The sequence below is a fragment of the Penicillium crustosum genome, assembly GCF_028827405.1.
Source record: "Penicillium crustosum strain IBT 35664 chromosome Unknown utg000001l_segment0_segment0, whole genome shotgun sequence".
Lineage (NCBI taxonomy): Eukaryota > Fungi > Ascomycota > Eurotiomycetes > Eurotiales > Aspergillaceae > Penicillium > Penicillium crustosum.
Window position 1 is genome coordinate 5,339,929 of NW_026623122.1, and position 26,904 is coordinate 5,366,832.

The following is a 26,904-nucleotide window of genomic DNA, read 5'->3' on the forward strand; positions in this document are numbered from 1 at the left end:
TTGGAGACTAATAAGAACATGAAGGTCACCTGGAGATAGATTTACTATAGCTAGAAATGCCTACAACATAGCCTGAGTAGTTCGTGCAGATACAATAGAGCAGTAACTGAGATTCCATTCCGAGCGACGTCCTTTCTCGTGCAAACATTATGCCTTTCTGACTCCGGCCAAAAAGAAAAAGAGAGAAAACAAAGTAAATCAGCAGGACATTTTGAAACATAGTTCTAGGCATCGACAAATTCGAACTCAGTCTCATTACCTTCGTCCTTCACCTTGTCCATTTTGATATCCTCGGAGATACCAGTACCAGAAGGCTCAGGCGATCCCATATCCATGGTAATGGTGCCATCACTCTGTGTTTCGTATTCACCGTCGTCGGTAGTAAGACCAAGATCCAGGGATGATACCTCATCATCATACTCAGTAACCTCCATGTAAGTATCCGACTGCACCTCATCTTGGCCCTCATGATTCTCATGTTTGAGTCTAAACTGGGAATAGTCGGTAGAGTCCACAGACATGATATCCGACGCGTAACTGTAAGTGGCGTTGTGAGATGCGCCATAAACCGTGCTCTGGGTGTCACTGGCCTCGACCTCGCTGAAAGAATTGTTGGTGGAAGTGACACTGCCAGTGTGCACGGCGGGTCCAGGAGCTGAGAATCCACCGACGTCCATGGCGGGAATGATCAAGTCGGTGAAAACACCACCCGTTTCATCGTCATTGCCGCCCGCCCATAGAGGTAGGTATTGAAATTCATTGTATGTAAGGCAGATTAGGGTATCTGTGATTTCGTGTCGCATGCATGTAGGTGGGCCAGGTTGCTGCAGCATCTCTATTGCGTATTCTCTCAAGAAAGAGTGAACCTCACTTTTGAATGTTCTTTCGTCAAACATTTCTGCTGAAATGTCTGTCCTTGGTGGCAATGTAGATATATGCGGAAGACACGGGGTAGGGGTGGGAGCAGGGGTGGGGTTGAGGAAAGGGCCGTTGTTGTAGGTGCTGTCAACATCATTTCCGAATTGTGACTTCCGGACGTTAATGGTCATCTCCATCTTAACATGCCCGCCCGCATGTTGCGCAGCCAGAGTCTCCTCCTCGTGACGAGCCTGATCTCTAGCCCTAACCGCTTGGTTGAACACATGGCTCATCTGGAGAATTTCACCATGAGACACCTGGCGAATCGTTGCTGCTGTTTCGGCACCAAAGGCTAGTGAGCCATTGCCGATTTCTGCTATGGAAGAATGGGACTCTAGACGAGGTGCTTCATCTTGATAGGGATCCTGCCATACTAGCGTCTCCCAGAATTTTTGCCCAATCAATCGCTGAAGGACAAACCTCTTGTCCATGCCCCAAAGATCGTACGGGTCTTCGGATCTCACCAAGTTTGGCGCCACATGGAATGAGCGATTTGTGTCCCTTCCCTTGATCAGAGCCCCGTAGATGCGACCTCGAATGAATTCCTTCAGTGTCGTGACTAGTTGACATATGATTCCTTGATCTGCAGGATAAAGTTGAGCATGGCGGGAAAGCTTCTGGAACTCAACAATGCGTGCCAACCAGGGCATTTCATTCCCGGTCAACTGTAGGAAGCATCGAACAACGTAGTCGCCGAAACTCTTGCTGGCATACTCAATACGCTGCACCTCGGTGTCATCTAGAACATCGGAAATTCGGCTCCGCGCCAAGCTTTCCACGGACCCGATTGACTTGAATTGTGTGGCCCGAATCAGGTACAGCAGGGCTTCATCCCCAACCATTTCGACAAAGGCGTCTCGGCATAGGCTGGGAGATTTGATACCACATGCCACTCGATATGCTACCTCTGGATGAAGTTCGATGAACCGAGTGTTGTTGAGTTCGTAGAACCACGAGATGATGTGGTCGCAGATGGCCGGCACCGTAGCCACGTCAAATATTTTGGCGAGGGCAAAAAAGGTCCACATCTTGCAAGGAGTGTCTATTCTAGGGTTTAGTCCTTCCAGAACGTGGAGAATATGCTCAATGCCTTCACGATGGCGGGAGGCTGAGTATTCCGCCGGCAAGCCTGTCTGCTCTACTGTTTCAGGTTGTGATGCCGAAAATTGGTCATTTTCCAAATATCCAGGGTGGTCGATATCGGTACCAGCCCTGGGGTCAGGCGATTCTGTAGGGAATTGTGTAAGCTGCTCGAAGGGTTCCAAGTCATCTTGTCCTCCAACACACGACCCTGGCAGACTCCAAATATGCTGTTTCGAGGCCCATGTCCTGATACTCATAGGACAGGAAAGCTCGGTTAGGAAGATGACTGCATCTTCTTCTAGGGTTGGGGGTGTGAGGTCTAAGATGTATCGAATCCCATCTGGAAGTTTGCCAGTCAAGCCGCGTCGCTTTCGGACCCGGGTCTGCATTTGCGGATTGAAGAGTCGTTTGAAGTAGGCTGAGCCTGTAGCCAATAACTTCTCACTGTGGATGCGATGGGGAACTGTTTGTGGGGAAAGAGGCAACTTGGATCGGATGGTCTCCGGGGAAGGGTCAATGAACACCATGGTATCTGCGCCATCGAGAAGAAGTAAAAATGGCATTGTTGTAAGGTTGAAAAGTGATCCCTGAGAATCTAAGTGGCTTGTTGAAAGCGTCGTGGGGGTATCGGGGGTGTTTGTAAGAGTTGAGATGGTGTCAGGTTCTCTTTTAATGTCACTACTCGGTTCCTGTTGCTTCTGTAAGAGCTGAAGATTTTCAGTTTTTCCCCGAGGTGTGTAGTTTGGAGGACGATGAGGTAGCTCCATTTTGGATTGATATTTAAGAGGTCAGTATAGTTTACTACCTTAGTAGATAAAGAAGAAGAATAGGAAGAAGAAGAAAGTGGGAGAGTTGTGGAGCTGTGGGGAAATGGGGAATGAGGCTCTGCTGCCTGGAGATACCCGTGCCCAGGCGAATTGTATAACAAACAAGGTATTAGTTATCTTTCACCTTCCAAGTTATATAGTTATATATATATGTCTTTATGTATGTATGTAGATATATCTTTTCTGATTTCCTGGAAGGATTAGAAGAATTACCTAGCTCCAAAAATATGGACTATAGTGACTGTTCCATATATAACAGGTAAAATTCAGGGTCTACAATGGTAATATTGCTTTACTATAGCGTATTTATTTGCTTTTATCAGGTAGTAGAGTTAGGCTGAATAAATTTCAGGCTCAGATACCATACCGTTATAACTGCATATGTAACTAGTTAGTTAGTGTGGGGGGCTGTGCTCCAAGTACTTTCGATTTGCAATTCTTCGATTCAACCATATTCTCGAGTACAACATATTTTGCCATGAGTGGAATTAGCTGCTCATGTCCCAGCTTGCTACTGTCACAGTGTGGACAAGGTTAGTATCGACATCTCTTCTAAGGATACATGGACAACAAACTGAAATCGTTTTAAGATGGGACTTGGCAAACAAGTCAAGCTTATCCTGAATCTCTCAGCCCACAACACGGAAACCCCTCCATCACCCCGGATGCTCAGATATGCCTGATGTTAGTCGAATATCTGATGTTTTCATATTTTCATATTTTCCTTCACGCTGCTAATGTCAACAGATTCGCAAGCGCAAACAAAATTAGTACATGCCAGCGATGTCGCAATGAATTTATTCAAACCTTTGAAATGCCTGAAAAATGGTGGTCTACTTCCTACAAGACATCTAATGGATATTTTGGTTGTGAAACAACTCGTCAGACAGGGGTTGTCACAGGCTTTAGTAAGTAGCACCAGCTGCCCAGGTGCCCAGGTGCTTAGGTGGACCTGACCCGAAAGTTTACTAACTTGACATATAGATACATGGGCATATTTCGAAATCAAACACGTCCGAGCCAACTTGACTTACGATTGGATCAAACTGAATATTTTTACTCGATGGGTGGCTTCTACTAACCGGACATTTCTGCTTCTTTTCGACCCCGCACTGTCCATACAGGAGTTAATTCTCCACTCGCTATCGAATTCACCCCTTTCTCACTCTCAGTTGAGGATTCCATTCTGGCCCTACTCGCACATCTTCGAGATAATAGCCCATCTCGAAGAGGCCGCCGTTTGGGCGATCCGGAACCAAGTCAGGGCGATTGAAAAAGAGACAAATCCAGGTAAAGCCCGACGACCGGATTACAGGAGAATGCATGACATTGCCCGCCACGCCATACACGTCAACGAGAATCTGGACGTCTCAGTACAGAATGTCGAGACTATCCTAAACCAATATGCTCTCTACATGAGGTCAAAACGGAACGAGCCATACTATGGCGCAGACGAAGACATCCGTAATCAACTAGAATTCTTTCGAGGCTACGTCGCGAATCTACGCCATCGCTCGGCCTCCAACGAGAAACGGCTTCAGAATGAGATCCAATTAGCCTTCAATACTGTCGCCCAGGCTAATGCGGAAACCTCGGTGGAGATAGGTCGTGCCGCACAGATCGACAGTTCGGCCATGAAGACGATCGCCTTCGTCACACTAGCCTTTCTCCCGCCTACCTTTATCTCGTCAATTTTTAGCATGTCATTCTTCCAGTGTGGGGACAATGGCTGGGGTATGTCGAACAAGTTTTGGCTTTATTGGGTGGTTGCCATTCCAACAACCATTGCCACGGTCGTGATTTGGCAGTACTGGCATAAACTTGTCCCCAATTTGCATCACAAGCCAATGGTGGTTCCTGGGTCTAAAGAACGTGTATAAGCATTCTTTCGGAGCCTATGCCATGTATATATCTCGATAGACACCCATATAAAGATCGCTGCTCTAGGTATTATCTGGAGCTCACAACAAACTGACTGAGAGTCTCTAGTAAAAGGAAACCCTGGAGGTGATCCAAGACATGACTGAGGAAGAAGAGAGGGCAGTTCAAGATGACCTTCGGGAAAGCCCGTGAGAAGTGGCGGATACTATTAATCACCATGTGCTCATGTCTATGTCATTATTTTTTTCCTTTTATAGATCTACTACGGAAGTTTCATTTTACTTCTGAACAATCGAATTGAATATCTCCAAGCGGCTTGCACTATCAAAAAAACAACCCCATATACAACCCCATCATGGCTACCATGACAGAAGCCGTTTACCAAGGTCGGAAACAAATGAAGTCAGTATCTGTCCCATGAGTCGATGTTCGTCTGTGCTAACATAAAAGAAAATTAGACCCCGCAACATCGCCCTATTAAGCGTTTTCGGGGTCGTCAGTGGTACACTTCTGATGTTCCGCTTCCTAGCTCCCCAACCTGGCACGCTCAATACGAAGGAAGAGATAGCGGCGTTTCAGGGTGGCGAATACGATCAAACAGAGCAAGGAGAAACATTTGGACACACTGCCCGTCCGCCTCGAAAGGGATACCAAGTGCCCAGAGGAAGCGTCTAAGGGGTAAATGCTGTCCAGGAGCATGAACTATACGAGGAAATAGAGCATTGAATTGGATAGAAGGTTTAGAATATGAAGATTTCATTGTACTTATGTGTGGATTGATGAACCTTGAACCTTGCCCTTATGTGCCCCGAATGAGATGATGGTATCTGGTATCCGTAAAACAAAAGCCAACGCGCCAGGACAAAAAGCAAATATCCCGAAAAAGCAAAAGAACCTCCCAATCAATTTACAGGGGTTTTTACACGATGTTATCACCGAAAAGCAGAATGTACTGAACAGTTAGGTAGACCGCAGGGTATCATCACCGGGTCCATGTGCTTTAAATGGGTTTCCACCACTGCTAGCACGGCTCACGGGGGAATTGACGCTTTTCTTCTTCGAGTCTTTCTTGTCACGCTTCTTTTTCTCACGTGTAGCCCCCCGGGACTCATCGGGTCGACTTGGACTGCGACTGGACTCGCTGCGGCGGAGATCTTTGAATTCTTTGATCACCTCACGGAATCCTTCTTCGATGTTGTTCATGCGAGCTAGAACCAACTTGCTGAGCATGTCTTGCGTTTGGGTTGGGGCTTCACGACGAATAGCGGGTAGGGGGAAGCCTAGTTGGGTCTGGAAACTAGAGGGAAGGGCGCCGGAAAATCCACCTGCCACGGCCTTGTTATCGCCTAGGTCAGATCCCAGATCAAAGAGAAGGGATGACCGAGGCCGTGTCCCGGTGGGCCGATCAGATAGGTAGACACCCTCCAACTCGGGAACGGACATATGGTTCAGTCCAATTGGAGGATTCCGAGGACGAGGTACGTCTAGAATATGACGCTTCATAGTACCTTGGTCTACCGAGGCAGAGGTGGCAGGGGGTGATTCTCCATCGGAGGAATCGGCATCTGGCCGTGTAGGTGTGACCCGGCCTTCCGTCTCTTCATTTGGAGATCCAACGGGATTGTACAGCATAGTAACTCCAGAAGCATTCCGCGTATGTCTGACACGACGTGTAGGGCTGTTGCGGCGCGAGATAAGTCTTGCTGTAGATGGGCGAGAGCTGTAGAACTTGGGCGAGGGTTTCTCTGCGCCTCCAACCGAGTCAGCTGTCTCACCCGTGGACCCTTGGACGGAGGGCTTGTCATCGTTTGAGTCGCCATCGTTGCTGGTAAGTTCATCATCGCCCTCCATGTCTGTATGATGGGAGAGGTGTCGTCTCTGAGTGGGCGAGACCGAGGGTCTTGTACGCCGAGTCCGGATAACTGGGCTTGCAATACTTGTTCGGTCCTCGGGATTCGAAGCTACCGATCGGGTCGTTTCGGTGAAGTCTCGAGGTTGGTTGGCCAATCTAGTCCGGAATGGAAATTTCGGTCGTTGCCGGTGCACCCCACGATGGTCTACAACTAGGGAATCCCCATCATCGGGTCCATTGGCCGGTCCAGAGCCAATCTCCTGCATCCAGTCTTTGATGACGTTATTGGTCTGACTTTCATGCACAGTGCTTGGTGGCCGTCGCATTCGATCGTCACTGTACGGGCGTCGAAACACTTCCTCCAGCGCCCGATCCTTCTGGTATGTTGCCACAGAGGGCTCTCGCCTAAAGACCGATGCACTGGTGCTGAAACCACGGAATCGACTGGGCTGCCATTTCTGGGGATGAGCCTGAGTTTCATTTTGCGAGGCGGGTTCAATTAGATCCATTGGCTGAACGACCCGAGAACAGAGGATTGTTTTCTCATAGAAACAAATTGTGAACAGTATGGGTACGTGGGTTATCTTGATAATGGTCCGGTTGAGCCGAATGAATTCACGGAACGGCATCAGGTACCGGAAAGGTGTCACTAGCCAGGCGATGACGTTTGTCGGTGCCACGTAGGAGAACAAGGCATCAGACTTGACCATCGAAATGGTATTGACAGCGAACAAGAACTGATGTTCCTGATTTGCGTTCTGGACAATTCTCATGAAGGAATTCGTCAGAACTGTGATTAAGATAGTAACGACGACAAAGTGACAAATGAATAGGAAGACTGTCAGGATCGTTTTCCCTAAAAAGTTGTATTCATCCCACATTGCCCATGCGGTTGGCGTAAATCCCATGAGCATCTGGAACAAACCATAAGCGACCACTTTGGGGGACTTGTTGTCTCCAAAGTATAAGAACGAGACAAAAAAGCCAGAGCATGAAATGACAATGAGTACGAAGACGGCAATAAGATCTGATGCCATTATTCGGAAAGCAATGAGGAGTTGGGAGAAGTAGCGATAATGATCCAATATGGAGAACAACCTCGGAAATAACAAGGGAGCTGTAGCCGTAAGAACATCGAACTGAAATGAATTAGCATGTAGCGATAGATGAACCTTCGTGAAGATAGAAAGACTTACGGCTTGGTCGGCGATGAACTGACTTCTAGGATAGGTTAGGAATGTACCGTATATCCTCAAGCAATAGTATGCGAAGAGCAACAGCAGAATCCCGACATCGAACAGATTCCAGAAGCTCATCAGATAAAGACTAAAGCCTTGCTCATTGAACCCAACAACTTCATCAAGCATGAATCCGGCACTCCAAAACCAGAACACAATCTCGAGGGATGTGATTCTGCGGCTTCGCTGTTCCAGAACCGCCAGGAACAGGCCCAGGAGTACTGCAAAAGACAAGGTAGAAAGAAACTGTCGGTAGCGCGGGACTCTCAGTCGTGATAATTTGAACAAAGATGCGTCTCGGGGGTTGTAGATTGTCACTGATCGCCGGAGGGTGTTATTGCTGGACTCTGTTGCAACGTCCCCATTGGGATCCATTGTTGCCCCATAGTCTAGGTTTCCAACTTGATTCATGTTCACAGGACGATGGAGATTGTCGGCGGCAGAGTGGAAGACGACTGTCCCCGCCCAGATAGCCTCCAATTGTTGTACCACGACGGGGTGGGCCAAGAACCGTTTGGCCTGTGAGCGAATAGCAACCTCCAAGCATGAGACACGGGCAGCAACCACCCGTTTACGCTGGGGCCTAGTGACTGGCGCCGTGGATTGGTCCTGGCCCTGGAGTGGATAGAACTCGTAAGACAGCGCATCGATCAATTCTCGGGTCGAGTATTCCCTCAATAGTTTTATCGCTAACAGCTCACTGACCATTGCCCGGGTTTGATTTGCTCCACTGTTCCCCGGACTTAGGTGTATTTCTCTCTCGAATTGTAGGCAATTGGCCATCAACGCATAGAGGGTCGCGCGCGAAAAGTGGGCCGACATGATCTTTTGCAGGATCGGTTTGATCAGGAACTGGGAGACCTGCGGCGAGCGTAGTTGATCCCATGTTAAAGTGGTTTCGCAGCGGGAAGCGATCAAGGGACGAATGGCATGGGTGATGTTGTAAACAGGCAGCGCGTCTAATCAGTTGGTCAATTGTTCGCCGTATATGTCGTATCCTAGAGAACTCTTCGTACCCAAATGCGACGCAGAGAACATGGGCAGTAGAGGGGTAGACTCAAGTGGTCCGTCCTCTTCCTCTTCATCCCAGTCCTGTTCCATATCCTCTTCGTCGATTTCCCGAAGCTCTGGCGCATCGTCGCTACTTTCATCGGCTCGGGGACGCGTCGCGAGTTGTTATGGGCGGTGCGAAACCACGGGGAGGGGGTCGAGAATGGGGACTGCTCGATCTGCTCGCGCTGGCGCTTTGGACGAAGCAGCGAGGCGAACATGGCGAGGAAATTTCCGAATTCAAATCAGCATAACTGAGGTTGTTGGGAGGGTTGCAGAATGTTAGATCATTGCGGAGCCAAACACAAAGACGCGAGAAAATGAAGGGAAAAGAGCAGGAAAGCAAACGAAGTTCAAGGTTAAAGTCCAGGCCCAAGCGCGATTAATTTAGTCCAAAGATCGAAAGATAGGCCGAAGATAGTCCAAAGATAGTCCTCATACTAGCACGAATAGTACTAGGGGGAAAATCTAAGCTCTCATGCTCAACCCCCCACGTCATTGTACTGATTACCCCGGTTCACCCCTTGTTCGGTAAGTTGTAAGCTTATTTAATATTTGGTTCTTTATCTACGTAGATATAACTAGGTATGGTAGGTATGTTTAAATCTTTAGACTATTAGGTTGATATCTACCCTTCAACTTCAAGGGATATAGGGATTTTTTTTCGGTCATGAATCCTGTTTCAACAATATGTAAAGGATGTACGGAGTACTTCGTACATGTAGAAAAAGCCTATATTCACATATAACACACTCGATAGGTCAGAACGATTCGCCACATGTGCAACATCACAGGGATCACCAGTCTTGTACTACATATTTTATCTTTTGAGATGAGATAGAATATATCTTAGAATAATCAAAATATCTAAACCGGTTGGAGTCCGTATAGGCGGTATATAGACTGCCCACCTGCCCACCTGCCCACTGCCCATATTAAATATATGATCCCGTTATCGGCCCACCTACTGCCCGTGCATTGCATCATATGCAGTAACGCCTGCATGGATAGAAAATTGGGATTTAACAGACAGAATCATGGAAATCCTCCAAACATATCAATTGACATATAATTAGCCAAAAAATGAACCATACAGCATAAGAATCCATAACAGGAATTATAGCAACTTCGGAAAATCTCTGCGGTGAACCTGATTGACCGAAAACAGAAAGAGTGGGGCACCGAAAAAGCTTTTGCACGAAAATATTTTCTGCCGAACTCGTTTTTTTCTTTCTCTCTTCCTCCTCCACAGCTGGTTGCAGCAAGCAGTTTCTTTTTCTTTACCCTTTTTTTTATTATTTCATATCTATACTCCTTTCTGCGGTCCTTTTTCCAACTTGCAACAATCCCAATTTTCGCAGATGAACTAGAGTGACCTGCTTGCACTAGATCGTCCCTCGAGAGGACTTGTTCCCTCAACACCAATTCCGATGTCTCCCAATTCCCTTGAGGATCCAGCTCTGCCTACCAGCCCACACCTTGGTAGTGTAGTTGGTTACCCAGAGACCCTGCCCAACATGGATTCTGTTAGTGGAGTGATCAAGCCCGCCTCCATCCCAGTCCGGGGTGGCTCAGACCGATTGGCTGCCCTCGAACTCGCAGATGGCACTGTCTACCAGGGTTACAACTTTGGTGCTGAAAAGAGCGTCTCGGGTGAATTGGTCTTCCAGACTGGTATGGTCGGTTACCCCGAGTCCATCACCGATCCCTCATACCGCGGCCAGATCCTGGTCATCACTTTCCCACTCGTGGGTAACTACGGTGTCCCTTCGCACGATGAGATGTGTGAGCTCCTGAAGGACTTGCCCAGGTACTTCGAGTCCAGTCAGATTCACGTTTCGGCGCTGGTGGTGGCATCCTACGCCGGTGAGGATTTCTCACACTTCTTGGCCAAGTCCTCCCTGGGCGATTGGCTCAAGCGCGAGGGCATTCCGGCCATGCACGGTGTCGACACTCGTGCTTTGACCAAGCGCCTTCGTCAAACCGGTAGCATGCTGGGCCGCATGCTGCTGCAAAAGTCCGGCTCCACTTCCGATGTTGCTGGTGCCGCCGGTGTCGACTGGAAGTCACACTTTGAGGAGACCGAATGGGTGGACCCCAACACAAAGAACCTCGTTGCTGAGGGTAAGTGATCTACCCATCTGATAACAGTGGGAAAGCAAACGAGGATTTGGTTTCTAACTGTATATTTTTTTTCTCTCCTTATAGTCTCGATTCGCGAACCTCGCCTATTCACACCCCCGCCGATGTCGCCCTCAAACACCCCTCAGGCCGTGGAGTCCGCGTGCTCTGCTTGGATGTCGGTATGAAGTACAACCAGCTGCGTTGCTTGCTTGCCCGCGGTGTCGAGGTTCTGGTTGTGCCCTGGGACTACGATTTCCCCACCCTTGCTGGAAAGGATTTCGACGGTCTGTTCGTGTCGAACGGTCCTGGTGATCCTGCGACTCTTACCGTTACCACCAAGAACCTGGCCAAGATGTTCGAGGATGCCCGCACTCCCGTGTTCGGTATCTGTCTGGGTCACCAGCTGATTGCTCGCGCTGTCGGCGCTCAGACTACCAAGATGAAGTTCGGTAACCGCGGTCACAACATCCCCTGCACAAGCATGCTCTCTGGAAAGTGCCACATTACTTCTCAGAACCACGGTTATGCTGTGGATGCTAGCAGCCTTCAGAACGGATGGGAAGAGCTGTTTGTCAACGCCAATGACGGCAGTAATGAGGGTATTCGTCACACCAGCCGCCCCTTCTTCAGTGTTCAATTCCACCCTGAAAGCACACCCGGCCCCCGGGATACCGAGTACCTGTTCGATGTGTTCATCCAGAGCATCCAGTCTACTATTGCCTCCCCGGCGGCTCTCAACCTGCCTGTCTCTTTCCCCGGCGGCACCAAGGCCGAGAACATCGTGGCTGCCCCCAGAGTCTCTGTCAAGAAGGTTCTGGTTCTTGGTTCCGGTGGTCTCAGCATTGGTCAGGCTGGAGAGTTCGATTACTCTGGCAGTCAAGCTATCAAGGCTTTGAAGGAAGAGGGTATCTACACCATTTTGATCAACCCCAACATTGCCACCATTCAGACCTCCAAGGGTCTGGCTGACAAGGTTTACTTCCTGCCCGTCAACGCCGAGTTCGTCCGCAAGGTCATCAAGCACGAGCGTCCTGATGCCATCTACGTGACTTTCGGTGGCCAGACTGCCCTTTCGGTTGGTATCCAGCTTAAGGACGAGTTCGAAGAGCTCGGCGTCAAGGTTCTCGGTACCCCCATCGATACTATCATTACTACCGAGGATCGTGAGCTGTTCGCTCGCAGCATGGATTCCATCAACGAGAAGTGTGCGAAGTCTGCTTCTGCTTCTACCCTCGAGGAGTCCCTCCGTGTTGTCGAGGACATTGGTTTCCCCGTCATTGTTCGTGCCGCCTACGCTCTTGGTGGTCTGGGCAGTGGTTTCGCAGAGAACATGGATCAACTCAAGGATCTTTGCACCAAGGCCCTGGCCGTCAGCCCCCAGGTTCTGATCGAGCGCAGTATGAAGGGCTGGAAGGAAATCGAGTACGAGGTTGTTCGTGATGCCCAGGACAACTGCATCACTGTCTGCAACATGGAGAACTTCGATCCCCTTGGTATTCACACTGGTGATTCCATTGTCGTGGCTCCTTCCCAGACTCTTTCGGACGAGGACTACAACATGCTCCGAACCACCGCAGTCAACGTGATTCGTCACCTGGGTGTTGTCGGTGAATGTAACATTCAGTATGCCCTCAACCCCTTGTCCAGGGAGTACTGCATCATTGAGGTCAACGCTCGTCTGTCTCGATCCTCCGCTCTCGCCTCCAAGGCTACCGGATACCCTCTTGCATTCATTGCTGCCAAGTTGGGTCTTGGTATTCCCCTGAACGAGATTAAGAACTCCGTCACCAAGTCCACTTGTGCCTGCTTCGAACCCTCGCTTGACTACTGTGTGGTCAAGATCCCCCGTTGGGATCTGAAGAAGTTCACTCGCGTGTCTACTCAGCTTGGTTCCTCCATGAAGAGTGTGGGTGAAGTTATGAGCATTGGCCGAACCTTCGAGGAAGCTATCCAGAAGGCCATTCGCTCGGTTGATTTCCACAATCTTGGTTTCAATGAGTCTGATGCTCTCATGTCCATCAAGGGCGAGCTCCAGACTCCCTCCGACCAGCGTCTGTTTGCCATTGCCAATGCCATGGCCGCCGGTTACACTGTTGATGACATCTGGAAGCTCACCAACATTGACAAGTGGTTCCTCAGCCGCCTCAAGGGCCTCAGCGACTTTGGCAAGTCCATGTCCACCTTCAATGCTACCTCTGTGCCTGTGTCTATGATCCGCCAGGCCAAGCAGCTCGGTTTCTCCGATCGCCAGCTCGCCAACTTCTTGGACTCCAACGAGCTTGCTGTGCGCCGTATGCGTGTTGAGGCCGGTATCACGCCCATTGTCAAGCAGATTGATACCGTCGCTGCTGAGTTCCCAGCCGTGACCAACTACCTCTACCTTACCTACAACGCTTCTCAGCATGACCTGACTTTCGACGATCACGGTATTATGGTTTTGGGTTCTGGTGTCTACCGTATCGGTTCCTCCGTCGAATTCGATTGGTGTTCCGTGCGTACCATTCGTACGCTCCGCGAGCAGGGCCACAAGACTATCATGGTCAACTACAACCCGGAGACTGTCAGTACCGATTACGATGAGGCTGACCGCCTTTACTTCGAGAACATCAACTTGGAAACCGTTCTGGACATCTACCAGCTGGAGACTTCCAGCGGTGTGATCATGTCTATGGGTGGTCAGACCCCTAACAACATCGCTCTGCCTCTTCACCGCCTCAATGTCAACATCCTGGGTACGTCTCCTGAGATGATTGACGGTGCTGAGAACCGTTACAAGTTCTCCCGCATGTTGGATCGCATCGGGGTCGATCAGCCCGCCTGGAAGGAGTTGACTAGCATTGACGAGGCCCGTGATTTCTGTGACAAGGTCGGCTACCCCGTGCTGGTCCGTCCCTCATACGTGCTCTCTGGTGCTGCTATGAACACTGTCTACTCCGAGCACGATCTGGCCAGCTACTTGAACCAGGCTGTCGATGTCTCGCGTGAGCACCCTGTTGTTATCACCAAGTACATTGAAAACGCTAAGGAGATTGAGATGGACGCTGTTGCCCGTAACGGTGTTATGGTTGGTCACTTCATCTCTGAGCACGTTGAAAACGCTGGTGTTCACTCTGGTGACGCTACTCTGATCCTGCCTCCCCAGGATCTGAGCCCGGAGACCGTCCGTCGCATTGAGGAGGCTACCCGCAAGATCGGTAATGCCCTGAACGTCACAGGTCCTTACAACATCCAGTTCATTGCAAAGGATAATGACATCAAGGTCATTGAGTGCAACGTTCGTGCCTCGCGTTCGTTCCCCTTCGTGTCTAAGGTCATGGGTGTTGACCTGATCGAGATGGCCACTAAGGCCATGATTGGAATTCCATTCCAGGAGTACCCCCCTGTGTCAGTCCCCAAGGACTACGTCGGTGTCAAGGTCCCCCAGTTCTCGTTCTCGCGTCTGTCTGGTGCCGACCCCGTCCTGGGTGTCGAGATGGCCTCTACTGGTGAGGTCGCCTCCTTCGGTCGTGACAAGTACGAGGCCTACCTGAAGGCTCTCTTGTCCACTGGATTCCGTCTTCCCCGCCGCAACATCCTGTTCTCCATTGGTTCCTACAAGGAGAAGCTTGAGATGCTGCCCTCGATCAAGAAGCTCCACGATCTCGATTACAACCTGTTCGCCACTGCTGGTACCGCTGATTTCCTCAAGGAGAACGGTGTCCCTGTCAAGTACCTCGAGCATCTTCCGGACCACGAGGAGGAGGACATGAAGTCTGAGTACTCTCTCACTCAGCACTTGTCCAACAACCTCATCGATCTGTACATCAACTTGCCATCCAACAACCGCTTCCGTCGCCCGGCCAACTACATGTCCAAGGGTTACCGTACTCGTCGTATGGCCGTTGACTACCAGACTCCTCTGGTCACCAACGTCAAGAACGCGAAGATCCTGATCGAGGCTATTGCTCGTCACTTCCCCTTGAACATCATCCCTGCCGACTACCAGACTAGCCACCGCACCGTGGTTCTCCCCGGTCTGGTCAACATTGCTGCATTCGTCCCGAATCTGGTTTCCGCTGGTTCCAAGGACTTTGAGGCCGTTTCCAAGGCTTCGATTGCAGGCGGTTTCAGCATGATCCGTTTGATGCCGGTCGGTGTTGACAGCTCGGTCACCGAGTCCCGCGACCTGAAGATTGTCCAGCAGAACGCCCAGGGCAAGTCGCTCTGCGACTTCAACATCTCTGTTGCGGCCACTGCCACCAACTCTGACCAGATCATCCAGATGACTGGTGAGGTTGGCTCTCTCTTCGTCCCCTTCAACCACTTGTCGGGCAACATCAACAAGGTGGCCACTGTCACCAACCACTTCAGCTCTTGGCCCTCGAGCAAGCCTCTGATCACTGATGCCAAGAGCACTGATCTTGCCTCGATTCTGTTGTTGGCCAGCCTTCACAGCCGTAACATTCACGTCATGAGTGTTACCTCCAAGGAGGATATCAGCCTTATTGCTCTGAGCAAGGAGAAGGGCCTCAAGGTCACCTGTGATGTTTCCATCTACTCCCTCTTCCTCTCCCGCGAGGAATTCCCGGCCTGCAGCTCCCTGCCCACCGCCGAGGACCAAAAGGCTCTATGGGACCACTTGAGCACCATCGATGTCTTCGCCATTGGAAGCATTCCCTTCCAACTTGCTGGCAAGGAGGCCACTCCTGAGTCCGGTATCGCGGAGGCTATCCCTCTCCTGTTCACTGCAGTCTCAGAGGGCCGCCTGACCGTTGAGGACATCACCGCTCGTCTCTATGACAACCCCAAGAAGATCTTTGAGCTGCACGACCAGGCCGACAGCTCGCTCGAGGTCGAGGTTGGCCGCCCCTACGTTTTCCAGAACCCTCAGGCCTGGTCTCCGTTCAACGGCAAGACGATGCGTGGCTCCGTTCAGCGTGTTGTCTTCCAGGGCAAGACCACTTGCCTTGATGGCGAGATCACCAAGGATGCTATCAAGGGTACCGACATGTCCACTCACCGCATCATCCCCACCTCACCCGTGCAGAAGCCCGTGACCCCCATGGCCCGCCCGGAGAGTTCCCTTGATAGACACGCGTCTATCTCTGGCACTCCTGCCCGTCGCTTCCGTGCTTTGGATAGCGCTGTTCCAGCCGTTGGCGAACTTGGTCCTCCTCTTTACGTCGCCTCCTCGCAGATCTCCCCCTCGTTGGCTGACATGCTCTCCCGCTCTCCTTTCCGTGGAAAGCACATCCTGTCTGTGAACCAGTTCTCTCGCGCTGACCTGCACCTGCTGTTCACCGTCGCCCAGGAGATGCGTCTTGGTGTCCAGCGCCACGGTGTTCTTGACCTCCTGAAGGGCCGTGTCCTGACTACTCTCTTCTACGAGCCCTCCACCCGCACCTCGGCCTCGTTCGATGCCGCCATGCAGCGCCTCGGTGGACGCACCATCGCTATCTCCACTGAGCACTCTTCTACCAAGAAGGGTGAGACCCTCCAGGATACCATCCGCACTCTCGGCTGCTACGGCGACGCTGTTGTCCTGCGCCACCCCGACGCCAACAGCACCGAAATCTCGGCCAAGTACTCCCAGGTCCCCGTCATCAACGGTGGCAATGGTGCCCTCGAGCACCCCACCCAGGCCTTCCTGGACTTGTTCACCATCCGCGAGGAGCTGGGCACTGTCACCGGCTTGACCATCACCTTCACTGGTGACCTCAAGTACGGCCGCCCCGTGCACTCCCTCATCAAGCTGCTTCAGTTCTACGATGTCCGCATTCAGCTTGTTGCCCCCAAGGCCCTCGCTCTCCCCGAGGATGTCCGCCAGCAGATTATTGCTTCCGGCCAGCTCGTCCTCGAGACCGAGGAGCTGACTCCTGAGATTGTCGCCAGCTCTGACATTCTCTACTCCACCCGTGTGCAGAAGGAGCGCTTCACCGACCTCTCCGAGTACGAGCGTCTCAAGAACACCTTTGTCATTGACAATGCTCTGCTCAAGCACGCCAAGAGCCACATGGTTGTCATGCACCCCCTCCCTCGCAACGCCGAGATCTCTGAGGAAGTTGACTTCGACCAGCGGGCTGCTTACTTCCGCCAGGTATGTGTTGAATTTTCCCCCGATTTCCTGAACAATATACTAACTACATTCCAGATGCGCTACGGCCTCTACTGCCGCATGGCTCTCCTTGCTCTTGTCTTGGCGCCATGAATATAAAACTCTTTTGCCATTATAATTATTTGGAAAAGGGGAATCCATAAGCGCCATGGATTCATGTGAGACGTTTGTTTTTCCTTTTTTTGTTTGAAAAGTTATGTTTTTCGATACTCCGTAACCAGCGTGAATAAATCGCTGTATAGATTAGATGAATTTCCGTTTCATTTGACGGCCCCGTTCAGTGTATGTCTATATTTCCATGTGTGTATATTATGTGTTATGTGTTATATGTGTGTTATGTGTTATGTGTGTGTCGTGTTTTGCGTGTTTTGTGTGTTTTCCATTTTTTGGGTCGTTTTGGGTCATTTTGGGGTCATTTCCATTTTGAGCGATTTTTTCTTTTTCTTTTTGGGGTTTTTTGGGGTCTTGGCATCTTCTGGACTTGGGTGGGACTTGGGACTTGGAACTTGGAACTTGGAACTTGGGACTTAGGACTTGGCACTGGGTGCCTTTTTGCATTTGATATACCAACTCGGACAATATAATTCATTAATTCATCTATTTTCGAACTTCTTTTCAAGTTTGGAACACCCAACGAGGATCCTTGTCCCCTTGGAATTCTCCCTCCGCGTCGCCTACGTCTCCCATCAACGGGCTCAGTCCCTGAACTTCCCTAACACGCTGCTTTTCAGCGTTCTCCCGTCGGAGCAACTCCCATAGGATCCCGACGACCACAATGTTGGCAACCAGATATCCCAAGGCAAATCCATGACCCAGGAAGTACCGCGGGCTAGTCTCGGTGCGGTATAGCTGTGTTCCAAGGACCGCACCCAGGTTACCAATTGAGATCTGCATGGCATTGGCAATGCAACGTTTGGTCTGTCCAGACACATTATTGGCAGGCCAGGACAGCACAATAGCCACAGCTGGGTAGATTCCTGCCGCAGCGAAGATGGTTCCAACATAAGACACGCCCGCACGATGCTGTGATAGTAAGAGAATGTATCCGATACATCCAATGGCGGATGATCCCATGATAAATGGAGCACGGCTGCGTGTCTTTTCAGAAGCAATTGCCACTCCAATCGTCAGGAAGAATGCCACTGCGTACGGTGGCACGGAAAGCAGCTGGGCCTTTGCGGCTGAGTATCCGAGTTCTTTGATGATCGTTGGAAGGAAGAGCGATAAGGTATACAGTGGCAAGGACATTGTGTGGAATCCAAGTCCATACAGCCAGACTTTGGGGTCTTTGAATGCATCCAGTACTGCCGACCATGTGAATTCCTCATCCCGAGTGGCATCGCTGTCATTCTTCAGACGGAATTGGACGAACTCCCATTCTTCCTTTGATAGAAACTCGGCTGTTGATGGGTAGTTATAGACCCAGAAATAGGCGATGATCGAGACGACAATGGTCAACAGCCCTTCCTAGATTGATTGTAAGCTTGTGTTGGTGTATATCATAAGATGACATGGTTGATCAGGACGCACTAAAATGAAGATCCACCTCCAACCATTCAAGTTTCCCACACCTTTCATGTGAGAAATTGCCTAAAACCCTGTTAGCTGTGGACATGTTATCGAGAGAACAAAACCAACCCAAGCTAGGATACCACCAAAGGCACCTGCCAGCGAGGCAGCACTGAAAAACAGAGCCACGCGATAATGTTGCTCGTTTCGCTTATACCACATGGACAGATAAAATACAACACCGGGAAATAATCCACTCTCTGCAACACCCAGGAAGAATCGGGAAGACAGATATCCAGAGTAATTCTGTACTACTCCCAAGAGTGTAGCGACTACTCCCCAAATAAGAGTGAGAGTTGGAAGCCATATCCTCGGGGTTGTTTTCTTCAAGACGATCTGAATGGAACTGTTAGTATATAATCATTTATATTAACAGGCAGTGCCCACATTGCAAGGAATTTCAAAAAGAACATAGCCGATAAAGTACAGTGTCAGACCTGTAAGGTACTGGTTTCCTGCTATATATCTCCAGATGTCTCAATCAGTCCTTGGTCGATATGTAAACACACGAAAACGTACACATATTGATGTCTTCTGTCATTCCTTCTAGGCGGGCATTTCCCACATTGCTGCGATCTAAAAAGGAGAGTAAATAGAGTAATGTGAGGGGTGGCAAAAGACGATAGTCCAATTTCCGTAACAAAGCCTTCTCATTGATGCCCTTGAAACTTGAAGAACCACTGGCGTCGCTCTCGGTGCCAGTGGGCACATCATGCTTTTCTGAAGTAGCCATGACGACTCCCAGGAGAATCCAGATGTCTGTCTTGAATGTGGGCTTCAATTAAGGCTATAATATACGAAGAGAGGGGTTGATAGGAGAAATATATAACATGTAGCACACCATCCATTCTTTCCCGCGAAAAAAAGCATGTTCCCTCGAGACAGCGAATAAAACACGGGTATAGGGGATATAAGAAGGAAATGAGCAATATTGGGGTTGAAATGACGAGATCGGATTCCGCTGGAAGATCGGCAAGCTGCATAGTCAGTCTTGCGCATTCCCGAGGTCTACAAGTTTTATATCGTGGAGTATAGAAACCGTATACGGGGTAATTGACTAATATTATTCCAACTTACGATAAATCTAGAGAACCTTTTCATTATAAGGTTGATATGATTATTAAAGTATTCTATATTGTTAGAAAGTATGCACTATTTGTACAGTTGGTACATTTGTTTATTTCCCGTATGCTCTCAAAGTGTATGCTCGCTAATTGACACACCTAAACATCTCTTACCCTCATCTATCAGTTTATGCCTTATCCGGCCAGTACTTTTGTACAATGACCTTCTTATTGACCTTGCCCATGGCATTGCGCTCAATCCCATCCACAACTTTTAGAACAGTTGGGATCTTGTACGGAGCCATCTCGTTCTTGAGCTCAGCGCGTAGAGTAGGAAGTTCCAGCGGTGGAGTCTATGTCAATGTTAGTTATATGCAAAGAAGACAGTTTCCCCTGTATGGGTACAACACAAACGTACCCCTTCTCGGAACTTGACAACCGCAGCAACCCGCTGGCCCCATTCCTGGTCGGCCAATCCAACGACTGCAACTTCTTGAATCGCATGAATGGCTAGCATCTTGCGCTCAACTTCCAATGCCGAAATCTTATATCCACCGGATTTGATTAGATCGACAGAGGCACGACCTTGGATGAAGTATGCACCGCTTGAATCGCGTTTGGCAACATCGCCGGTCTTGAACCATCCATCCGCTGTAAACTCTGACGCCGTCGCCTCCGGTTTCCGCCAGTACTCGCAGAAGACATTCCCGCCCTTGATCTCGATCATACCATCCTCATCTACCTCATCCACGATCCGACCGGTTTCCTTCTCGGTCAGTCGCACCTCGACGCCAGGCAACGGCCACCCAACACTGCCATCAATTCGCTTCTGAATCTCTAGCCCGCAACTGATCGCCATGCCGATCTCGGTCATTCCATACCGCTCCAGTAGAACCTGCCCGGTGATTTCGGCGAATTTTTCTTTGATGGGGGTGGGGAGGGCCGCAGATCCACTGACGACTAGTCGTAGAGCACGAGCTCCTGCCCGCGCGGCATCCTCTTGTTCCGTGCCGCGGATGTGAGCATCGAAGTAGTCATTCAGACGCGAGTAAATGGTAGGCACAGCCATGAACAAGGTCGAGGAGCCGTGGTCCTGCCACCGCTCCCAGATCACCTTCGGATCAAACTTCGGATGCATCTCCACGGTGGTACCACTCAGGAAACTGGCAGCCAGGCCATTGATGATCCCGTGAACGTGGTGGAGCGGTAGCACATGGATCAGATGGTCCGAGGGAGTGTACTCCCAGGCCTTGACCAGACAGCTCGCTTGGAAAGTGATGTTCTCGTGTGTTGTCACGCAGCCCTTGGGGTTTGATGTGGTTCCAGAGGTATAGATCATCAGGGCGCGGCGCGTGAGCGCAAACGGCGGGGAGAAAGAAGGTAAGGTCGGGGCCTCATTTCGAGAGAATGGTTCCAGTCCAATGAATGGTATGTCAGTGGCGCAACCTTCGCGCAGCGACGGTGCGATCTTCTCGAACTCCGGATGCACAATAATCAACGAGGGGTCCGAATCACCGACGGTGTATAGCAGTTCCTTCACTGGGTGACTTGTGCCTAGTCAATGTTAGCGTTGCATATAAGAAAAGTTTCGCATTCCTGCGCATCGTTTTCACTTACAAAGTGGAACGCATACACCTCCGGCCGCCCACACGGCCCATTGCGTAGCAACGTAGTCATATCCATTCGGGACCAAAAAGGCAATGCGCCGTTCTTCTAAATCCTCCGTCAATGCCAATTGCTCAAGTATGCGCTTTCTTAATGCTGCTGCATCGGCCAGCAATTGAACGAATGTGAAGGATTTTTGTTTGGTGGTGTCAACAACCGCGATCTTCTCGGGATTCTGGCGTGCATGTTGCTCCGCTGCAGCAAAGAGGGGTAAAGAAGGGATCGGCATAATCAATTTGAATCTTTGAATCTTTGGCAACCTTGACCCTAAAGATAAATCATGTAGCCAATGTAGAATATAAGAATATGGAGAGGGTCAAGTTGAAGAATTTGAGGAACATACGGGATGCCCCATGTATTTAGCCGATTGCGGAGAGAAACGCCAATGCCCACTGTGGAGTATTTGAGAAGGCCGAAATAGGAAATAGAGATATTATAATTATTATATCATGATTCGAGACAGTTAAGATAGGTAGTTAATACTAAAATAGTAGTAAAAATAAGTTCCTCATTACTTCAACTATACTCACATATAATGCTATATACTGTTTGTATGCAAGTCTTAGATCTTCACCTAACAAGGTTGAGATCAGCATTCTCCCATATACTCTTCTTTCCACCCTTTAAAACCAGTTCAAGCATAGCCCCAGCTAAATCATCCACCTTCACTGATGGTCCAAGACTAAATGCAAGACTGTGTAGGCTCATACCTTGCGCTAATACCACAGCCGGCCGCATGATATGAGCCTCGAAACCAGGGTGATCATTGTCAAATCCTAAAAGCTCATTCTCGACTTGGCCCTACTACTAGTCAGTGAAATTTGGATGGTTCCGATCGATGTTCTCGTACCCGAATGCGTCGATACTCCTGCATAAACCAGAGCGGTTTGGTCTGATCCCTCTCAGCGGCAGCACCGCTACAATATATGAACCGGAACGGTTTCTGGCACGTCTCCTGGAAGACTTGCGCTGCAGCAAGGGTATAGTCCAAGCTCACTCGTCGAGCGATATAATTATCAGGCATGCGAGCCTTGCCTAGTGTCCTACATAGAAGAGAAGTCAATATCGCATCATGTAGACTTTTGGCGGTGGTTTCATACCAGATACATGCCTCGGCATCTCGAATGTCATCCCGGATGGAGTCAGGATAGGTCATGAAATCCTCAATTAATGCGACTTTGAGCTTTTTGTGTGCTGGTAGGTCTCGTCGGCTGAGCGCTACGATCGAGGTGATCGCAGGATGTGCAAGACATTGGGATAAGACTTCGCGGCCGATAAAGCCTGTTGAACCTGTGAGGATGATCTTCATCATTCATACAATGTTTGCTGGGAGTTGACGATGAGAGACACGCGAAACAAGGGTTATGAAGGAGCAGTCGGGGATAGCGTCTTATCTCCGTCTTCGGTGTTAGGGTGGGATTGTAGGACATAATTATTCTTCTGCCTAAACATAATCACAGCATAGATTCCACATCAAGGTCGCTAATTCGACATTCGACATTTCACAATAAATCAACTATAGCATGGCTACCGCGGATGGTGCCTGTGCCAGCTCACCCGGTTGGACGGTGCGTGGTCCCTCGAATGATCCTTCGCCATTCTCTTCTAGTCCGCGAGCCACCAAGTCTGTAAAGTCCACACCCACTTCCACCAAGAGAGCGGCATGATCATGCACAATGTCGAGGCACTTCTGCCAAACCGATGTGCCACGCTGCACGCTGCTAAGCTGTCGACTGAGTAGAGCATTGAACCCGTCGAGGTGATGCTTAGCCCAGCGAATGCAAGAGCTACTCATTACGCTGGGGAAACATTGTTGATAGATACCGATGGTGTTCTTGATCAGGGTAAAGTAGACGTAGGAGATCTGGAAGATGTAAAGAGGCAGATCACCCTCGAAGATACAAGCCCTAGGAAAAGAAGTCAGCATGTAAACATAAGCTTGTCTGATAGAAGATGAAAAACATACCTGATGCGTTGGCCGATCACATCCGAGCGTGCCTTCAGGTAGGTCTCACGTGCCTGATCCTCAAACCCTAACCGAGTCAACCAAGTAACGTGTGTCTTGGTAGCTACCGGGAATGAGTGTTTGTCAACCAGTGCCCGCGAGAGAATGCCAGCAAGTCGAGTCGCTCGCCCGTCGACCTTGAAATTGATGACGTCTTGTGCAATGGTGTTACCCTTGAGACCCTTGGCCAATTTCCGTAGTCGCTCAATGCTGAACACAGCCGCCTCGAATCGCTGAAGCGCAATGTCAATATCAAGCTCGTCCACCTGCCCTTCAACCCAACGGAGGTTCTGTTGTTTCCCATCCACATCAATACGCAGATCAGATTTGTCTCTTGGGGTATCGGAGAGGTCGAAGGACTCTGGCTTTTTCGAATGGGAAAGGTGCCGACCAGCCATATACCCATACGATTCCAAGGGCTTGCTGGCTGCCTCGGTCTCTGAGCGCATGGTTCGACGCAGATCCTCAACTGTCTTGCGGAAAGTTGCTAGAAGTTCCTGTTTCGCCGAGACATCATCATGGCGATATGTAAAGGGCTTGGATCCCACGCGGATACTGATCGACCTTCCAATGCCCCGATCCAAAGCTTCCTCACGCGCTTGTCCCGTTCCCAGATTGGCCCCGAGATCAATCATATCGATGTCGTTAAGAAGCCAGCAATCTTCTGCCACTAGCCTCGTTGGAACAGGCCCTCGGTGGTTGGGGTTACTTTGGTCAACCCGCTTCCGCTTCTTCGCAGCTACGAGCAGATAATCGTTTAACAACACAATGTGAACGGGCCGTCTGGGTTTCCAGGTGGCTGAGTCCAGCTCAACCCAATTGCCAGTTTCCAGAACAATGTGGCGGCCTGGTGCAGCTGGAAGCCACTTTTGCGAGCCCTCCACTGTTTTCCATAACGTTTGTAGCTGTACGCTCCACATGCTCTCAAGGTTGGCGACCGAGCTGCGATTGGCATTGCGTTTGGGAAAAGAGTCCTCCATTGGTGACATGGGATTAGGAGTATTTCCCACGGTTGTTTGTCCAAGCGCCGTTGTCAGCTCCGCCATGAGGGTACGGAGGGTCCGCATTTCATCCTTGAGCTTCTCGGCTTCTTTACTGATCTTGATGAATTGGGTGCGATTTTGATAAACATTTTGCTGGAGGTCGGTGGATGTTCGGTTCTTGACTTTGCGTAGGCTTTCTTGATATTTTTGGATATCTTCCTCGGACGCGTTGGCAAGAAGACCGGCCACATCTAGCGTCGGAACCTGCTGGTTAGCTTTCTCAAAGTACACAGCGAGGGGTTAGGGATATCTAACATCGATCAACTGGAAGACTAGGATCTCGTAGAGCATTGAGGTCGACTTTCGGTGCTGGAGAGTTCGGGTCCGCTGGTGATGGTAGCCTGGGAATAGCTGCCGGTGCTAATCCACCATGTCCTCCGGGCACCTGAGTTGGAAGTGCCGGAACAGGAGGAGCATTGCCATCATATTCAGGTGCGCTATTGAATCGAGTCGAGTATCGCCGTTTCACCAAATCCGAGGTCGCATCATTCTGGGGTGCCCGCTCACGTGTGGGGATTGCGGCTGGGCCTGATTCGGGAGATCTGGTATTGGGAGGTAGAGGACCGGATATGGGTTTGGGAGCGCTAATCTGAGGGCGCTGCCGACGAGACTTGCTCCTTAGAGTCAATCCTCGGCCTTCCATGGTGATTTCACTTGGCAATGTAGCTATAGTCAAGGAATGGAAACGTCGCGGGAGGTCAAGGGGATGACGCTTGGGCTGCGGGTATGATTACATAATCCCTAACAGGCTCCGGACATCTCGACATCCTTGGAAACATTTTTATCACCCAACCATCACTCAACCACTATCGCCTTTCCAAGTCCCCATACACTTCGAATTTGGGACAAACCCCATACCTCTAATTCGATCTCATCCCACATTTTCACTATGGCTTTCCGAAACACTGCCATCGTCGCCGGCACGCTCCTGACGGGAGTTCTCGGTATGTAGTATTCGTCTTGGCGCGTTTTTCAATTATTAACCGTGTCTATCAGCCTACGCCGTTTATTTCGATTACAAGCGTCAAAGTGACCCTAACTTCCGCAAGTCGTTGAAGAAGAACAACAAAAAGGTCGAACAAAGCGTGAAGCAGGAGGCAGAGGCCGGCGCCGCAGCCAGGGTCGCAGAGCTCAAGAATGCGCTCGAACAAGTGAAGAGGAACGGTGAACTTCCAACAGATCTCGAAGAGAAGGAAAGCTTCTTTATGAGCCAAGTCGCGTTGGGCGAATCTCTTTGTGCCTCGGAAGGTAAATTGAATCCATTGTCTCATCCTATCTTGATTCCGAGAGACGGGATCAGAATAAACAGATGGCTAACTGAATCCCCAGGCTCCCAAGTCGAAGCAGCCATTGCCTTCTGGAAAGCATTGAAGGTCTACCCCCAGCCTCAGGTAAGTACAAACCATTCCTGATGTTGCCTATTGCCTTTTTTTTGATCATTTTGATCATCATTCTAACTGCTGTAATTACTAGGATTTGATCGGAATTTACGATAAGACCGTTCCCAAGGAAACCCTGGAAATCCTCGCCGAACTTATCGCACTCGATGGTGGTCAATCTGTCGGCGCCAAGACTGGCACCGACGATAACATCGAATAGAAGACTCGACGTGACCTCTCAACAACCTGTATTTTAGATGGAATTCTCAAATTTGTATCACATAATTTATATCGCGGAGAACTAGTATGTTCGTTGCCCAGGAGCCGTGGGGGATACGGAAAACAAAAAGGTGTGGATGAAGGCTACCATGTAAGTTGGAAGGACTGATGGCGATTCATTGCCAAATAGTTCGATTATATGGAGCACAAGAGATACCACCAATCTAAAGCTACCTCTTTTCTCTTTTGGTTTCTTTCCTGTGAGGTATATACACCTTTCCATCTTGTGTCCAGGAAGACGTTTATAGACCAAACCCTCTTTCATCCAGGACCCTAGCTTCAAGATATTCGAACATCAACTATAGAATGACCCCTTGGTAGTAAGTAATATAGCGAGGAGTACGTTTGTTCACTGAGAAGAAGTGGTTTCGTCATTTTTCCATTTTGTGCACTCCGCAGCGGTCATGTAAGACGAGGAATGTTCGCGGGTATTATAATCGAGTGCACTTACTCGTGCCCCGTTCCAATTTGCTCGTGGGTTGGGACGATGGGACGAGGAAGAAGCCAAGTGAATGAATGAGAATGAGTGGGAGAGGCAAGAGAGAAGGCACTGGTTGGATAGGAGTTCCAACATCATCCTGCAGAGCCAGGCCGGTAATTCTCGATGATCATTGGTCCCTACTCCGTGGAGCTCTCCGCTGTGCTACAATCTATTGCCAAGGTATTGATTCCGAGGCATTTTAAGCAAAGACGAATTTGAGGTCTATAAATCAAATTTACTCCAGTTCATTGAGCATGGTCATTATGGGATGGATATATATATAGATATATATACATAGAACAAGAGTAGAAGAAGAAGAAGAAGAAGAAGAAGAAGAAGAAGGAAGAAGAGT

The 26,904-nt window shown here is 49.8% G+C and overlaps 10 protein-coding genes across 10 annotated transcripts; 4 read left to right on the top strand and 6 right to left on the bottom strand.

The window, feature by feature from the left end:
• Positions 1-224: 224 nt before the first annotated feature.
• N7487_001995 (uncharacterized protein) lies at positions 225-2,768 on the bottom strand (the record flags this gene model as incomplete). Its single annotated transcript, XM_056869742.1, has 1 exon — positions 225-2,768. The coding sequence occupies one exon, from the start codon at positions 2,766-2,768 to the stop codon at positions 225-227; it is 2,544 nt and encodes an 847-aa protein (XP_056734526.1).
• Positions 2,769-3,642: 874 nt separating this feature from the next.
• On the top strand, positions 3,643-4,708 carry N7487_001996 (uncharacterized protein; the record flags this gene model as incomplete). Its single annotated transcript, XM_056869743.1, has 2 exons — positions 3,643-3,736; positions 3,813-4,708. The coding sequence occupies 2 exons, from the start codon at positions 3,643-3,645 to the stop codon at positions 4,706-4,708; spliced, it is 990 nt and encodes a 329-aa protein (XP_056734527.1).
• A 356-nt stretch (positions 4,709-5,064) lies between these two features.
• On the top strand, positions 5,065-5,384 carry N7487_001997 (uncharacterized protein; the record flags this gene model as incomplete). Its single annotated transcript, XM_056869744.1, has 2 exons — positions 5,065-5,111; positions 5,168-5,384. 2 exons carry the CDS (start codon positions 5,065-5,067, stop codon positions 5,382-5,384), a joined length of 264 nt encoding a protein of 87 aa, XP_056734528.1.
• Positions 5,385-5,669: 285 nt separating this feature from the next.
• Positions 5,670-9,070, bottom strand: N7487_001998 (ion transporter; the record flags this gene model as incomplete). The annotated part of the gene is made up of 4 exons (XM_056869745.1): positions 5,670-7,700; positions 7,758-8,758; positions 8,816-8,891; positions 8,945-9,070. 4 exons carry the CDS (start codon positions 9,068-9,070, stop codon positions 5,670-5,672), a joined length of 3,234 nt encoding a protein of 1,077 aa, XP_056734529.1.
• A 1,209-nt stretch (positions 9,071-10,279) lies between these two features.
• On the top strand, positions 10,280-17,160 carry N7487_001999 (bifunctional carbamoylphosphate synthetase/aspartate transcarbamylase; the record flags this gene model as incomplete). The annotated part of the gene is made up of 3 exons (XM_056869746.1): positions 10,280-10,973; positions 11,120-17,049; positions 17,104-17,160. 3 exons carry the CDS (start codon positions 10,280-10,282, stop codon positions 17,158-17,160), a joined length of 6,681 nt encoding a protein of 2,226 aa, XP_056734530.1.
• Positions 17,161-17,682: 522 nt separating this feature from the next.
• Positions 17,683-19,369, bottom strand: N7487_002000 (uncharacterized protein; the record flags this gene model as incomplete). The annotated part of the gene is made up of 5 exons (XM_056869747.1): positions 17,683-18,534; positions 18,598-18,657; positions 18,706-18,972; positions 19,024-19,094; positions 19,156-19,369. 5 exons carry the CDS (start codon positions 19,367-19,369, stop codon positions 17,683-17,685), a joined length of 1,464 nt encoding a protein of 487 aa, XP_056734531.1.
• A 519-nt stretch (positions 19,370-19,888) lies between these two features.
• On the bottom strand, positions 19,889-21,594 carry N7487_002001 (acyl-CoA synthetase; the record flags this gene model as incomplete). The annotated part of the gene is made up of 3 exons (XM_056869748.1): positions 19,889-20,053; positions 20,119-21,254; positions 21,318-21,594. The coding sequence occupies 3 exons, from the start codon at positions 21,592-21,594 to the stop codon at positions 19,889-19,891; spliced, it is 1,578 nt and encodes a 525-aa protein (XP_056734532.1).
• Positions 21,595-21,935: 341 nt separating this feature from the next.
• On the bottom strand, positions 21,936-22,674 carry N7487_002002 (putative nucleoside-diphosphate-sugar epimerase; the record flags this gene model as incomplete). The annotated part of the gene is made up of 3 exons (XM_056869749.1): positions 21,936-22,166; positions 22,216-22,408; positions 22,466-22,674. The coding sequence occupies 3 exons, from the start codon at positions 22,672-22,674 to the stop codon at positions 21,936-21,938; spliced, it is 633 nt and encodes a 210-aa protein (XP_056734533.1).
• A 207-nt stretch (positions 22,675-22,881) lies between these two features.
• On the bottom strand, positions 22,882-25,056 carry N7487_002003 (exocyst subunit EXO84; the record flags this gene model as incomplete). The annotated part of the gene is made up of 3 exons (XM_056869750.1): positions 22,882-23,272; positions 23,332-24,604; positions 24,669-25,056. The coding sequence occupies 3 exons, from the start codon at positions 25,054-25,056 to the stop codon at positions 22,882-22,884; spliced, it is 2,052 nt and encodes a 683-aa protein (XP_056734534.1).
• Positions 25,057-25,302: 246 nt separating this feature from the next.
• Positions 25,303-26,012, top strand: N7487_002004 (TOM complex receptor protein TOM20; the record flags this gene model as incomplete). The annotated part of the gene is made up of 4 exons (XM_056869751.1): positions 25,303-25,357; positions 25,410-25,661; positions 25,743-25,804; positions 25,887-26,012. The coding sequence occupies 4 exons, from the start codon at positions 25,303-25,305 to the stop codon at positions 26,010-26,012; spliced, it is 495 nt and encodes a 164-aa protein (XP_056734535.1).
• Positions 26,013-26,904: the final 892 nt, after the last annotated feature.